The sequence below is a fragment of the Aptenodytes forsteri genome, unplaced genomic scaffold (assembly GCF_000699145.1).
Source record: "Aptenodytes forsteri isolate BGI_AS27 unplaced genomic scaffold, ASM69914v1 Scaffold518, whole genome shotgun sequence".
NCBI classification, from domain to species: Eukaryota; Metazoa; Chordata; class Aves; order Sphenisciformes; family Spheniscidae; genus Aptenodytes; species Aptenodytes forsteri.
This window is the reverse complement of record NW_008795773.1, coordinates 466,515-481,421: the sequence shown is the minus strand read 5'-3', so window position 1 is coordinate 481,421 and position 14,907 is coordinate 466,515. Positions and strand designations below refer to the sequence as shown.

The window sequence follows — 14,907 nt, the reverse complement described above, 5'->3', positions numbered from 1 at the left end:
CCGGCCCCGTCCCCGTCCCGCGTGTGCTGCCCGCGCCCTGCCGCTGCTCCGCGCTGCTTGCTTTATTTTGCATCTTCCTTTACTCGCGATGCCGGATCCCCTTCGGTGCGCCCCACGAACCGGCCGTCAGCCTCCCCTTCCTCCCGGGGCGCCTTTGCCGTCGCCTCTTGGGCCAACGGTGCCCGTGAGGACGTTGCTGTGGGACCGGTTTGCAGCGTTCCTGGGGGCGGAGGTAATTCCGAACTGTTGCTGAAGGTGGTTTGTTTTTTTTTTTTTTTCTTTCTGTGTGACATGCTTAAATAAAACTGCTTACGGCAGTGCTCTGCCCCACGGCTTTCCTGCTTTGGGGAAAAAAATAAGTTTGAAATTATTGGAATACCAATGCGAATGCTTTCAAGCAGGAAAAGTTCTGGTTTTTCACTTTAAACGAGCATTAGTTTAAAACAAATTAGTTTACAACATATTTTTTTGTTTTCAGCTTTCTATTTGTAAACTTTTTGAGAATCGATAATTTGTCTTCCTTTATTTGGTTTGGCAAACTTTAAAAATTTTCACTCTGCACATTGTCTTGGATGAGAAAAACTTCTTTTATTGTAACTTACTATGGGACCTGAAAAAATGTTTTCTCTCAACATCCACTGAAAGAGGGTAAGTGGATTCTACCAAGGCTTTGGAAGCGAAAGAATTCTTGATTACAAAATCTGAGGCTTTTTTGGAGGTGGGACCGTCTTTTGCTCAGTGCCTGTAGCACAGCGGGTACTTCAGGGCTGCTCTTAAGAGTTTTGGGTGCTGTGGCAATGCTGCTACCAGAAAACAGCATGTCTGCCCATTCCTCCTCTGTGGTAGCTCACTGTAAGCGTGCACTATCACTGAGAGTGGTAATACACTGCGAGTATCCTGAATTTCTCCAGTTCTTAGTACGGTTGGTGAGCATTAGCGCCAACGCAAAGTTGTGGATTGGAGAAAAGAGGGCAGGCCCACTCCTTTCACTAGCAACCCCTAATTAGATTGGTGTAAAGCAACGCTGAAAACAAAGCCTTGGTGGCCTGCTGGTGGCTGTGCAGAAAATCTGCGCCAGAGCGGAGAATGGATCCTGGCCCTACAGGCTCACAACTGGATTGTTGCTGCTCTTTGTCCAAGTGGGACTCCTGCTGTGCACAGCCTCCTTTCTTCCCTTTCCCATCTTCATAAACTACAATAGCAGAGCTGGTCGGTTCCCCTTAGAGGTTTGAAAAAACTCAACTTCCATTAAGGTCAAGTGACCTCTAGGAGACAAGTGTTAAATATTGGGTCCTTCCCGTATCCCAGTGGAGCATGTGCTCTGCTACTCGGTGTTGGATGTTCTCAAAACCTTTCCCTTTTCTCTAGGCTCGGATGGAGGTAGATGCTGATGGAAATGGTGCTAAAATATTTGCTTACGCGTTTGACAAAAATCGTGGAAGGGGATCCGGCCGTCTCCTACATGAGCTGCTTTGGTAGGTATCGTAAGGAGAGCTAAGTCCTTTAAGGGTTCACTAAGGTGGAGTTTGCTGCCACCAACTTGTACGTTGTTTGTTTCTCTGCCTGTAGTATATTTCTCAGGAGGCTTGTAGCTACACTCAGTTGGAAACCCAGCACAGGGGCTGCCCATAGATCTTATTATGGTTTGGTTTTGCACCAAGCCTTCAAACAACTGAGTCTCTGTAAAAACGTTACTCTCGGGGAAAACAGTGATAGGCGAGTATTATTCTAGTAGAGACTGTTTAAATCTGAGAAACGCTACCAAAACTTCAGTTCAGGGGTTGGGGGAGCCGGGGACTGGCTCCATTTAATAGGTGAAGACTAACCTTTTGAGGGTTGTGGGGTTTTTTTTTTGTCCCGTGATAATCAGGTACGTCTTACTGGCACCAGTGAGAATTGGCGGAGCACTGGAGAGAGATAGAACTCTGATAACTTAAAACTTTGTGTCTTTTTTTTGTTTGGCCTTTTGGAAAGCTGCCTCAAGTGGTGCTGATGGTGCTTCATATCAGCTGCCGCATCTTATTTTCCATATTCTAAGAATCATTGCTTGATATCCCTTGTAGCTGCCAGTTTAGATTGAGGCCAACTTACTCAGTTGTGAGAGATTAGTTCACCTGGTGAGCTAATATATTGCTTATTCTAGATGTGTTCATGGGTTTGTAGAAAAGATAGGGTATGCTAAAGAGAACTGTTATTTCTTTTCAAAGCCTTTTTTGAGAAATTAAGCATGTTTTCTATTCAGTTCCATAAACTATACTTAGTAGTCACAGTGCCCAAGATATAGCTGTGCTTTCTTTATTGTTCCAGGTTACTTTTTGTTACCCAAACTAGTCTCTGTGCGTGAGGAGGGAGACAGGAGGAATATCAGAGACTATTATTATTATTTACAATCTGCTCATTAAATATGGATTTTAAGCTGCATCTGTTAATGTTTAACCTTGTTGCACATATAACTTTGAAAATTGTTACGAAGTTGGCTACAGTATGTGGGGTAAACCACTGTCAGCTACTGCTAACTGTGAACCTCAAACAGTAATAATTGTCACCTGTAAGTAGTACTAAACAGCACCTTAAAATTATTCCAGCTGACTGTTGAAGGCTGCGTAGATGATGACAGTCCAGCTGTTTGCTTATTATACAGCCCAGTCACTGCCTCTTCTGGTTTCTTTTACTTAAATTAGGAAATAATTCTAATGTATTCAGTTAAGTAGTTCAAATTGTGTCACTCTAGCATGCACTGGTGTTAAAAAATCTGAGACTGTGTAATGGGGGTTTTTGAAAGTCACGAAGGCGGGGCGTAAACTGTCAGGCAAACGGAGCTGCAGTTCTGAAGTTGCAAAGTCAAATTCTTCAACTAGGAAACACAGAATATTTCGGCTGTTTCTGTAAATTCAGTTTGATCCCTTTGAGGGTGTATGTTTTGCCGTGATCTTTAATTACAAGCTAACACAATGCAGGTTAGTATACCTTTGTGACTGAGTCCCCTAATGTCTTTAGAAAGTCTTTTGGCTACAGGTGCTATGTAGTTACTGCTCCTCCTAAGCAGAATAGGCACATTGTTCAGTTTTACTTACCTGCACTGGGGACTGCTTTGGAAACAAAACAGAAACGTATTTTAGTGGCAGGTCCTTCCCTTTGCGAGGAGGAGTGATGCTGAAGGTTTTGGAGCCTTTGAAAGACAGGAGAGATGGGCAGTAGCAGGCATTACTCTTTCCGGTGCCAGCATTACTTCTTGGGTAAATTAAAAGCAAAGAACTTGAATTACTGCAGGTATAGGAGTGTAATTTAACTGTTATCCTCCAAATGTACCCCAAAAAATCAGCTCACTCTGAAACAAACTAACCTGATTGTGTGCTTCTGGTTTAAGATGAAGTGAGCAGGCATGTGTTGGATGCTATTGCAAGTAAAGCAGGTTTTTAAATCTTTTGATTTTTCTTTTTTTTTTAAATTTCGTTAAGCAGGTATCATTGTTCACATAGTACGGCCCTCACAATAGGAAGCTGGTAGCTACCGAAGCTGCGGCAATGACGGGGACCTTCTCCCCCTCTTCCCCCAAAGCCTTTCTGCTGACCTCTGCAGAGGGTGGACTGCAGTACTGAAGGGAACCAAGATCTGAAAAATACCCGTGTTTGCTGCAAATATTCTTTCAGGAAGAACTTCATATGCAGCCTCTCTTGTGCTTGCTGTGTTTTCAGGATGGACTGTTAGCTCCTCCAAAGCAGGATTTGAATGTCTCTGGCTAGGGACCTGCAGAATAAGTCTGTCATCTTCTCGCCCTGTTCCCTGTATAGAAATCCCAGCTTGCTGTATTTTGGCTGGGTGTAGTGATGTTCCCTGGGGAATAGCAGCATCGGGAGATTAGTCATAAGTATCACTAACCGTGTGTTCAAAAAGACATCTAAGACCTGATTTTTTTTTTTTTTTTTTTTTAGAGCACTTACCACCATACTGCCTATAACCTACTCGGTTATGGCTCCTGTTGACTTGAATTGCTGTTGTCTGTACTGGCACTTTTCTTACGGGCCTCGCTTCTCAAGTTAGCTGCTGAAATACAGAAAGAACAGTATCCAGTTAATTCTCTGAGAAGTTTTGGTTTAAGTGTTTTGCCTGGCATCGTGTAGGAACTCAGGTGTGGTGGGAGAGGCAGAAGCTACAGCTCTGCAGGAGAGTTGGCTGCGTTACTGAGGCTGTTTCTACTCTGTCCCCTTCTGCAGGGAGAATGCAGGTTCTTCCACGAGCCTGTCCTTCACTGCACATTTCTGATTAACTTCTGGAGATGGTCCATACTGCATACTTTTGAAGCGTAGGTCTAGGGAGAGTTGTAGTACGTGCTTGTGCATTCAAAGGTTGCTTGATTATGTGTGGAGAAAAGGGACCGTCCTGAATTTGCTAGCGCTAATTCTGGCATCTCAGTCGAGGGGTATTGTGTTAATGCTTTCACTGGTCATCAGAAAGACCCAATTTCCACGTTTACTTCAAGACCTTTGTCACTTGAGGTAATAGAAGAACTGACAGCAATGTAGACGAATGGGGGTTTATACAAGGTGAGGAAAGTGGGCTTGCTGTGCTAGTGAATTTTATCAATATTTGCTTATGGAGGGTTGTGGGTGCAGACCTAGACTTTGTGGGAGCGGCGGTAGGCATGTGCCACTCTGCTATGGCTTCCTGGTGTCACGAACAATCTCTCGTAATCCTCTCTCTTTCCACAACTCCAACCTTTCTTAAACTCTCATTATCTAATCCATTTCAAAAATATTTCTTAACTTGGTCTTAGACTCCTCTCCTCCCTTTCCCCCCCTAAACAGCTTGCTCTTGCTCTCAACTTCTGTCCCGTCTTCCCAGATTCCTTGTTCACACCTAGCCCATCTCTCTTGTTGGCACTTTGGCCTAGTCTCAGTCTGAGAACCTTAACTCCTTCCCTGTCTCTGTATGACTGATGCTCACCTTCATCTTTTTGGGTCCCTGTTGTACCTTCTGGGTTCCCACTTGTAGCCCTCAGGATTCCCGATTTCCTCGCCAGACCCTCCGGTAGCCTTCGACAACTCAAAAGTAGCTTTTCCTCCTTTAGGGCATTTCAGCAGACTCCTTTCCATAGTTTGCTTTTGTGTGGGGTTTTTCCACACCCCTGCCAAAAGAAGGATTTTATTCTTTTTACCTTCAAAGGGGAGAGCTTCTCCCTGTTCCGTGGAGGCCCAAAAGACTCCCTAACAGGAGGCTCCATACTCTGTTCTCGTGCAGGGCTGAATTCCTTTGCCTATGAGCTAGAGCACGGGCTGTGTGTGGGTGACGCGTGTAGCCTCTCCAAGGGAATTTTACTCATTAAATTCTAGGAAGTTTTGGGGCGTATGTGAATTGCAAGTGTTTTTCTTTCCCCCAAGGTATGTCATTTAACCATATCTGGATGGATTTTGACAAAGAAAACAAAAGACTACAGTTTTCGTTGTCAGTCACATTGAAATGAATTTCCCTGTTCTGCTAGAGCTTTGTAAAGGGAAAAAAGGAAGTGGGAATTTTTTAACTTGGGCAAATCGTATCTCTTCAAAATTGGATGAGCCATTTGAACTGAAATGTTCAGTAAACACTGAGCTGGAAGCAGCAGCCAAACTAGACTTGGGTAAAGTTGTAAGTAGCTGTTAGAATGGTGTCCTAGAAGGGAATGCTGGGTTACCCGCAGACAGCGCTGTCAGTTTTACGTTGTCCTTCTTGATTGCTGCCAGTATGTTCTCTCTGCGGTGTGAAATTAATCATGGCGCGGCAAACATACCGAGACACAATTTCTGTCCAAGCCTTACATTTCAGGTGGGATGGGGATTCCTGCAAGAAGTGATACGGAAACTCATCCAGGCATAAGGATGCTTGACGGTGAACTTGATACTTCATGAAATAGAGAAAGGAGAGGTGAAAAGAAGGTGGAATGGGAAATGAAAACTGTTAGAAGGCAATAGGGAAGAATCGCAATAGGACTCAATGTGCAGCCATCCTCCTCGCTAATAGTCCTGCTTTGCTTTTGAGCAAGTTTCAGTAGATGTCTCCTGGTCGATTGTGGAGTCATTGCAGGCTTTCTATGTGTCACGCACAATTCGAGTCTAAAAACCATTTGCATACTTGGTGAAACCTCTGTCCTGTTGCTTGTTAAGAGACATTTCTTCATAAATAACAAACTCTGTGACTTCATGCCGGTGCCAAACTTGCATAAATGTGTCTGATAGAATTTCCTATTAAAATAATAACACAGTATTAGCACCTTTCAAGTCTGCTCTGTGGAACACAATAATTACATAGATGCTCTTGCAGTAACTGGAGTAGTAGTCTCTGGAACTTTCTTTGCAATATGCTTACAATTAAAATATACCATGGTTGCCTCTTGATTCAACTCATTTATAATGGAAATAACCTCCTGGAACAAGTCTCTTTCTTCTGGGAGTTAATATATCTGAAGCAGCCACTGTAGTCTGTTGGCAACCCAAGTTTTACGGCGACTGTTTCAGTGACACCAGACAGCAGGCTGGAATGCAGCGTATCTTCTGGAATTAGTATGATTCTTTGCTTTTTAGCTATGGAGTCTTGTTCATCACTGACCTTCAAGTTATTTTTGTCTCCTCCAGGGAGAGACACCGGGGAGGGATTGCTCCTGGATTTCAGGTGGTACATCTGAATTCAGTGACAGTGGACAACCGCTTAGACAATCTGCGCCTAGTTCCTTGGGGTTGGAAACCCAAAGCTGAAGAAATCTCTAGTAAACAAAGGTACGTCAATATCTGGCAGGGGGTTGCCATCAAAAAACTTGAAAATATCTTAAATTGTTGTGTCTCCTTCCTTTAGTGATTTTCATCTTGGCAGAGCCTTTTTTATTTGACCTTGGGCTGCTTGCACATCACTATACGTCTTAGCTTCCTCACCTGGGGAACAGAGTTAATGCTCACTGTTCATGCTAGCTGTGAAGGGACCATCTAACCCCTGGTATTATGCAGAGGCCCTGCTGTGCCAGATGTTGTCACCGCAGTAAAACAGTAAGCCTGCGTTCCCTTCCGCTTGAGTGATGGTATCTGGGCAGGCTGAATTCAGTCTGCAGATTTTACTGGCTTTTGGGTCTTGTCCTCAGGCACCGAAATTCTAACACAGCCTGTAGAAGCCAGCAGCTGCAAAACGCTTACACTTCTAATCGTATATTTGGGTTGAAAACAAAATGAGTTCCTGGGATCAGCTTCTATCGCCTTTCACTTACTAGGTTGTGGGAACTTCTACATGCTGTGTTGCACTGATGTTACTTGAAGCACATCACACTCTTAATGTCAGGATGGATTTGTTTAATTTATGATGTAATGCAGGTGTGTTCATTTTTGGTGGGAGACCCATAGACTTAACATCACACTAGACACTTCTCTGCAGCACCCATAAGATAGGGATGTTCAGAGCTTATTAAACTGATTTTGAGGAGATGCAGCAAATGGCAATGATGCTATCCTATTGCATATCCAATGATGCAAGAACAAGAAACAGACTTCAAGCCATTTACACAGAAATAACTTTGCTTGATGTAAATGTTTCGTGATAGATACTTTTTAACTTCTTTTGCATTTAGGCTAAAAAAAAAACCTTAAAAAGATGCTATATTTGAGGAGTATATGTAGTCTGAGGCTTAACAGGCTAAATACAATGTTAACCCTACCTACTTTATTAATGAATTTAGAATCAATTTCCCTGTGTGCTTACTATGAATTTATGGACCAAACTTCTACTTGTTTTTTACAGGGAACAAAGTCTGTATTGGCTGGCAATCCAACAGCTTCCTACAGATCCTATAGAAGAGCAGTTTCCTGTACTGAATGTAACACGATATTACAACGCTAACGGGGACGTTGTGGAGGAGGAAGAGAACTCATGCACATATTATGAATGTCACTACCCCCCATGCACAATGATTGAAAAACAGGTGTGTTCAACAGAGTTGAAAGTAAGCATGTAGTGACTCGGGCTACCACGTGTGGCCAGGGGTTTGTTCCTTAAAATGTAAAGCTTTACATGTGCCATTCAGTTGCTGAAAGTGATAATTCTTTTTAACTCAGGTTTTCTTTGGCATGAATCTTCAGACTCTACGATAATTTTCAGTTTGAGAGAGTATAGTTTTGAATTGGGACAATAAATGACCTAGTGGTTTACTGGGAGGAGTGTAATTTCTGCTGAGTGTATGAAAAGACAGGTGGAAGCATTCCTCTAGGGACCCAGAGCTGGAATGAGCAAGCAGCTGTATAAGACAGGAGGAGAAAGCATTGTAAGAGGTTTTGGGCAGTAGTGGAATAAAAAAATAACGTTTGACCTTTCATGAGAAGAGGGTGGATTTCAGTGGCCTTTATTCAGGGGAGAACTGGGAGAAAAGCTGGTTCTAGTTCTTCGCTGTAGGTAGAGGAAATGAAGTAACATACATAGTCAGAGAATGGCAGAGGACGAGAGGTCCAAGGGCTGTGCCTCTTGGTCAGACAGATGTCCTTATCTATGAATAAGAAGGGCTTTTCTTGTGATAACAAATGCTGAGTAGGCTAAAATCATTGTGTTCCACTTTTTTCTTTGGGGAAGGGAATGTTTGCAAAAATGGCGTTAAACGCTCTCCATTTGAAAGAGAGTGAGCTTTACCTTTTATTTGGGTCTGCATACGAAAGCTTCCTGGATAACCGTAAGTTTGGCAATGGCTGAGCTTGTGCAGCCCTCCTAATCATTTCTGAATTTAAGATGTTTGTAGTTGTGAACAGAACTTAAGTTGGCAAAACAGTAGCAGTGTGAGAATAAATGTGAAGTGCTCAAATATTTTGCCCATAGTATGATTCTGCAAGAGCAACTGCAAAAGCAACAAATACGATTACTTCAGAACCTTTTGATGGTCTGACACTCACGGTGGGATGTTCATATTTGTGATAGGTGCAAAAGACTTGGTCATAAACCTACTTGGGAAATGATGTAGGGATGCTCCTTGGCACTGAGCAGGCTCACTAACGCTGTCTCGTGTTCTTCCTAGTTACGTGAATTCAACATTTGTGGCCGATGCCAGGTAGCGAGGTACTGTGGGTCACAATGCCAGCAAAAAGACTGGCCTGCTCACAAGAAACACTGTCGGGAGAAGAAACGGACCTTCCAGCAAGAGCTCGGACCAGAACGATGACCGGGTGGCACAGGCCTCTTAGCAGCAGGATTCCTTCTCAAAGGCATTGGACTCTTGCTTTTGCACAGTAATGACAGACTGCTTATTGAAGCCAGAGGCACTGAAGAAGAAAAACCCTGTGACGCTTGAGCAGAACGGCTGACTGGACTAAGCCAGCTCTGACTGGTGCTGTGGAAAGGGATTGGGTCTACCCTTCCAGTATTATATTCTCAAGCAAAAAGACTACTGTGGAGGCTCCAGGCAGGAAGCTTCTCATTATTTATATGTTAATACGTTTGTAAACTCATGTACAGTTTTTGTTAGAAATTCTTGATAGGACTCATTAACTGTAATGTTCAGATGAGAACATGTTGTTGGCCTAAAAATTTAAAAGAAAAAAAAAGAAAAAAAAAAGTCACGTAGCAAAAGCTTTTCCTCCCATGTGGCTAGAAGTATCTGTGGCTGTGCCAAGGCCAGAAGGCAGGCTCCAACATCAGCAGTTGCTCTGGAGAACTCTGCATGGAAGCTATATTTAAAAAAAAAAAAAGGCGGGGGGGGACACACGGACAAACAAAGTAAAGGTTGGAATGAATCATTGTCTACTCTAGCTTTCTCCCGTTCCCTTCCAGCTGCTTTCAGAGCACAGTCACACTTGGACGTTGGAAGTACCTACTCAGTAGGAACCAGTGCACCAGAAACTGGAGCCGAGTGTAGGGGACCATCTGGGATCTGTGCATACAGGCAAGCTATAGTGTGTCGCTGCCTTCAGAGAAGGGCTGCTGGAGACTCTGATTTAAGCAACCAGTATTTTTAGAAAGCTGAATTAGCTTTCTTGTTATGAAACCTTTGTATATAAAGTAGTTGTAGGGAAGCTCAGGTAGTCAGCTGTGTGTGGATGTGGTTGCCCTTGTGGTTTCCCCGTAAGCATAGCAAATACTATAGTGATGTGCAGATATGTTTAAATGATCTAATATTTGGTAATTTGAGTTATTTATTCATTTTTTAAAGAGATGCCATCAATCCAAGCATCACTTTTTGATTTTTTTTTAATGTAGTAATGAGTAAAAATATGGGAGGAGGACTTGACTTGCAGAGTACACGCTTGTTTTTCTTTTCAGACATTTTGTCATGTATAATCTGAAAGTGTTTTCTTTTTCATTTTTGCCTTAGAAATATAAGGAATATCAACTGAGTTTCCTGAAGAACTAAATATATAATTTAGTGCCAGGTGTTAGTCTTACTTCACAGTAGAAGAACGTGAGCTGCTGAATGCTTTATGCAGAGCCTTTCTCGGAGTGCTTAGTGAAATAGGTATTTCAATTTTTTTTGTAAAAGCCATTAAGAATTTAATTTTTCAATCAGGATTCACTTTGCCACTTCATGTTGCAATGTTGGTCTTGCTTGTATTCAGTTTGTTAGAAAAATCAAACTGCTGTGGACTTACAATATTATATTATGTTTCTAATGTCTGCACAGGAAGTTCTTAATTATTAGTATTTGGGTGGGTTTCCATACTTTGGCTTTAAGCATCTTGGGAAATAACAAAGAACTTCTGAAGCTTTCTGCTAGAAGTTCACTTGGTAGGCACACTGTCAAGTTGCAACTCTTAATTCATGGTTATGCTGTAACTTTTCTGTTGAGGCAGCCTAAAATGCCCTTAAGTGTGAAGAAGTCAAGCAGGACCTAAGGAAATTTTCCTGTAATGGATGATAATTTTTTTAAGGAAATACTCAGTTATTTGCTTTAAATGAACTGTACAGTTTTTGATGAATATAAAATGGGACATAAGGAATATTTTTTTTTTATTCGAGGTAATCCACTGAAAAGGGCAGAAGTATTGACTCTTTTTCTTGCCTTTTTAAAAGGCTGCTATTTGTCATGCCAATTTTCCATTGTATTACCAGTAATCATGTCTAGCAAACTGAAGTGCAGTCTTAGAGCATTTAAACACTTCTGCAGCACTGAGCAGGGAAAATGGTCATGGTTAGTCCTAATGTTTGTAATATTGCTGCGAGGAGAAATGAGGACAAAGATAGACTGCAGAGGAAGCCCTGATGGGGCAACTGGTAGATTCCTCTTGAGCAGCAGGTGAAGGGAAGGAAGGAAGGGTGAGACTCGAGCTGAAGAGTCTGCAAAAATAGGACGGTGGGTGCCTAGGGCAATCCTGATAGCAGTGAATGGGGAGGGAAGGGGACGGGGATGGGGGAAGGGGTGAAGCAGGTGGGGAGGGAAGATGCCCACTAGGTTAGGGGTCTGTTAGACCATCAACCGAACGAAAAGTAACAAGTTGCCTGGAAGTCCTGAAAGGGCTTGGTGGAATAACACAGGTACTGACTTTAGTATGTAACCTTTGACTCCAGACTGTCCTTGTGCCAGAGGAGGGAAGTGGCTACAGGGAATTTGACTTTTAGAAAGGTCCCAAGGGGACTGCAGTAAGCATGTCACTGCCTGCAGAACAGTTTTTCCTGATTGGTGTGGGGAGCTGTGTGATCAACGATTCTGGCAGAAGATCTTTGTAATTTACAGAGATCTTCCCTTTTTGTAAGGTGTGTCAGAAAGGAAGCAGTTACACATAAACATGGCAGCTCTGCTTCATATAGCCTGTATGGTTTTTCAGAGGATGAAGCTCTCGTAAAGGACCTCCTTTCCCCTCTTAAAGAAACCGGGCTGACATGGATATCCTCATACGGGCGAGTATCTAGAAAAGCACAGGGCTAGAGTACATGGTCACTTGGAGCAAGCCTATGCAGTACTGGTAAATGAACCAACTTTTCAAGGACTTATCCTGATGGAGATGCTTTCCATCTAAGATGTTTCCTGCAGGGAGGAAAAAAAAATCTGCATCTGTGTCTTATTCTTTGACTCTCTGAAGCATGGAGTATTCTTTGTACACACTCCTGATTCACCTGTGGACCAAAGCAAGGCTTAATGAGTCAGGTTTCCTAGACAGGAACATCTGTTTGGAAGAGGAGCTCCAAAAGACTTCTGGGGGAAAAGACTTGGTGGGCTATGAAGAGTGTGGAGAGAGAGAGAATAAGTGCAGTGGGTTGGGATCAGGGTATTCTGCACCTCCACAGCCTGTTGTACAGCCATCTATCTCTAAGCTGTGATGCCTGTCAAGCTGCTTGAAGATCTGCTGATTCGTGTGCTTTTGGGAGACAGAACTTGGCTGTTCAGGCCAGTGCAGTCCTGCTGGCTTGGCTTTGCCACCAGCCGTGCTGCCATGTCTTTGTGAACGCATGTGGCATCTTGTGCAGCTGATGGGGATGTCTGGGCCTGAAAGAGTTCCTGCTGGTGGGTCACACTGGTTGACCTTGAGTCACCAGGAGTGGGTGAACATCTGTCTGGTGTAAGACAGTTCCAGGAGGACCCCATGGGCTTCCAGACCCTTTGGGAGAGTCTGGAGGAAGATTTCTGTCACAAAGTGGCAAATCCAGCTCATGTCAGGAACCTGCAGGGTTATGATGCTGGCTGTAACAGAAGGGTGCACACACCATGTAAACACACCGTGAAATGTTGATACTTCCCCCCCTACCCCAGGTACTCTCCTTCATATCAAAGTAGGGTGGTATTACCAATCCCAAACACTCAAAAGTCACAATTCAAACTGATAAAAATCATGGCTGGCTTAAGAAACAAAACCTGAAATATAATCTATTGCAGGGCTCAGTGTTTACCTTTTGATATTTGAGCCTTTAATACACCCATAGGATTATACTTTCAAGTTTTCCTCTGTGGTGGTGATTTAACTTCAAATGAAACTGGTGAAGGTAAAGGAGGCAGCTAAAAGACTTAAATGCTTGCAGGTGGCATGGAGACAGTGCAAGACACCACATTGGGGCCAGGAGCAAATGTTTACCACCCATCAAAACAGAACTGAGACAGGACAAAAGGAGGTTGGTGTGATTAAACAGCAGTGCGTGGGATGCTCGTAGAGTAAGAACAAATCCTTTATAAACTGAACTTGTGTCCAAATGTAGAAGGTGGAAAGAATAAGATTTGGCAGGTGAAATGTGAAAAAAAGCAAACAAAAAAAAGCCAAACCCCAAAATAATGCAAAGGAAAATGGAATATGAAGAACATTCAAGTCATAAAACTTGCACAAATAATTTTGAAAAAATCGGGAGCACGGAGACTGCCAGAGTCAGTAGACATGGTGCACAGTAAAGGGAAGGTCTGACCTGAAGTCCCAGCAGGAAAAAAAAAGTTAATTGTTTGCATGTGTTCACTGTGAAAGAGCTGGGGGAGTTCACACAGGAATACTTCCATATGGAGAGCTCAACAGAGAATCTGTTTAAAACTGAAGTGCTTTTAGGAGAGATTAAAGTTCAGATGAAATGAGCAGTGACAAGTTGCCAGGACCAGACGTTGCCACCTACGGGCTCTAAGGGAGCTCAAGGATGGATAAGCTGAGCTACCAGCTGGGATGGTAACCTCTCCCTCGGTACCCATGGCAAATGTGACAACAGCTCCTGAAATGAGTTTCAGGGCAGATGTGGCAAACTACAGCCAGGTGAACATAGTGCTTGCACTTAGCAAATTCATAGATGCTATGATGCAGCATCAATGGCTAAATATTGGGGAGGAGTCCACGCAGTTTTTGTACAGGGAAGTTGTGCTTCAAAACTCTATTACAATGAGGCCGTTGTTCTAATGGCCTCAACAAGCAGGGGATAAAGGGGATTTGGTTGGTACAGTCTGCTTGAACTTCCAAAATGCACTTGATTATGACTTTGCTCGAGGCACTTAAAGAAAAAAAGCTGCTGTGGGAAAAGGGGGAATGTCATCATGTGGACAACCAACCATTTAAAAGACAGGAAAGGAAGAGTTAGAGAGAGGGGTTTTTTTTGGCGGAGGGAAGTCAACAGTTGGATGCCCAATGTATTAAAACATAATTGGGAAAAAGTAATGAATCAGGAAGGTGACAACATCCACTGACGAGGTTATTCAGTGTAATAATAATATAATAAAGGCTGAGTGAAGAATTGCAGAAGGATCTTATGAGGCAGATCGGTAGATGAAATTCAGTGTCAATAAATGTAGTGTTGCTTATGAGAAAATATCAAAAGACAAGCCCTTAGCTGACTGTTTTCGCTTAGCAATGAGACCTTTGGGTTGTGAAACACAGTCCTGCAGAAATTTCTGCTTGGGAAACAGCAGCGATGGCAGCAGCAAACCAGGCTCAAGGAAAGGATGGGAGGGCAGAGACCGGCACCATGGCATAAATTTGCTGTGTGCCGCATCCCGGGTGTGCGGTTCTCACCTTCCATCTCGGAAAGGACTGCGAGGAAAGGGGGAAAGGCTCAGGGCAGGGAACAGGATCCCTCTGTGGTCTGGAACAGCTTCTGCGAAGGCACAGCTATGTGGACCACGTCTCCGCTCTGGAAGAGAGATGAGTGACAGGGATGTGAGGAAGGTCTTTAAGAGTAGCAGAGGGAGGATGCCAAGGGGATACTAATGCTGATTTTCTAACTAGCAGCTGCTGGGTTAAAACTGAGCAGCAGTCCTTCACCTAACACGCGTTTGAGCTGCAGACCCCTTTCTGCAGGACGCGGTGGGTGCTAGAAGACTGCGTTTGGAAAGAGCTTGGACGACTTCATGGAAAAAAGCCTCATCCGAGGGCGGTTAAGGATGAAGCGCAGCACGTCCCCGAGCTGCTTGTGCCAGCAAGCCCGGCTTGGCCCACAGGGCTCCTCTTCCAGGCTGGGCAGCGGCGCGGCCTCGGCGCAGCCCGGGGAACGGGCGGGCTCGGCGGGGCCGGGCTCGGCGGCGGG

The 14,907-nt window shown here is 43.7% G+C and overlaps 2 protein-coding genes across 2 annotated transcripts in view; both read left to right on the top strand.

Moving 5' to 3' along the window:
- Positions 1-1,374: 1,374 nt before the first annotated feature.
- ZMYND19 (zinc finger MYND-type containing 19) lies at positions 1,375-9,680 on the top strand. Its single transcript, XM_009283609.1, has 4 exons — positions 1,375-1,475; positions 6,606-6,746; positions 7,753-7,933; positions 9,011-9,680. Exons 1-4 carry the CDS (start codon positions 1,375-1,377, stop codon positions 9,152-9,154), a joined length of 567 nt encoding a protein of 188 aa, XP_009281884.1. The 3' UTR covers positions 9,155-9,680.
- Positions 9,681-11,332: 1,652 nt separating this feature from the next.
- DPH7 (diphthamide biosynthesis 7) overlaps positions 11,333-14,907 on the top strand; it is a 14,081-nt gene continuing 10,506 nt past the window's right edge. Inside the window, exon 1 of the mRNA XM_009283626.1 lies at positions 11,333-11,353. Coding sequence (XP_009281901.1) covers positions 11,333-11,353 — 21 coding nt within the window. The remainder of the gene's footprint in view (positions 11,354-14,907) is intronic.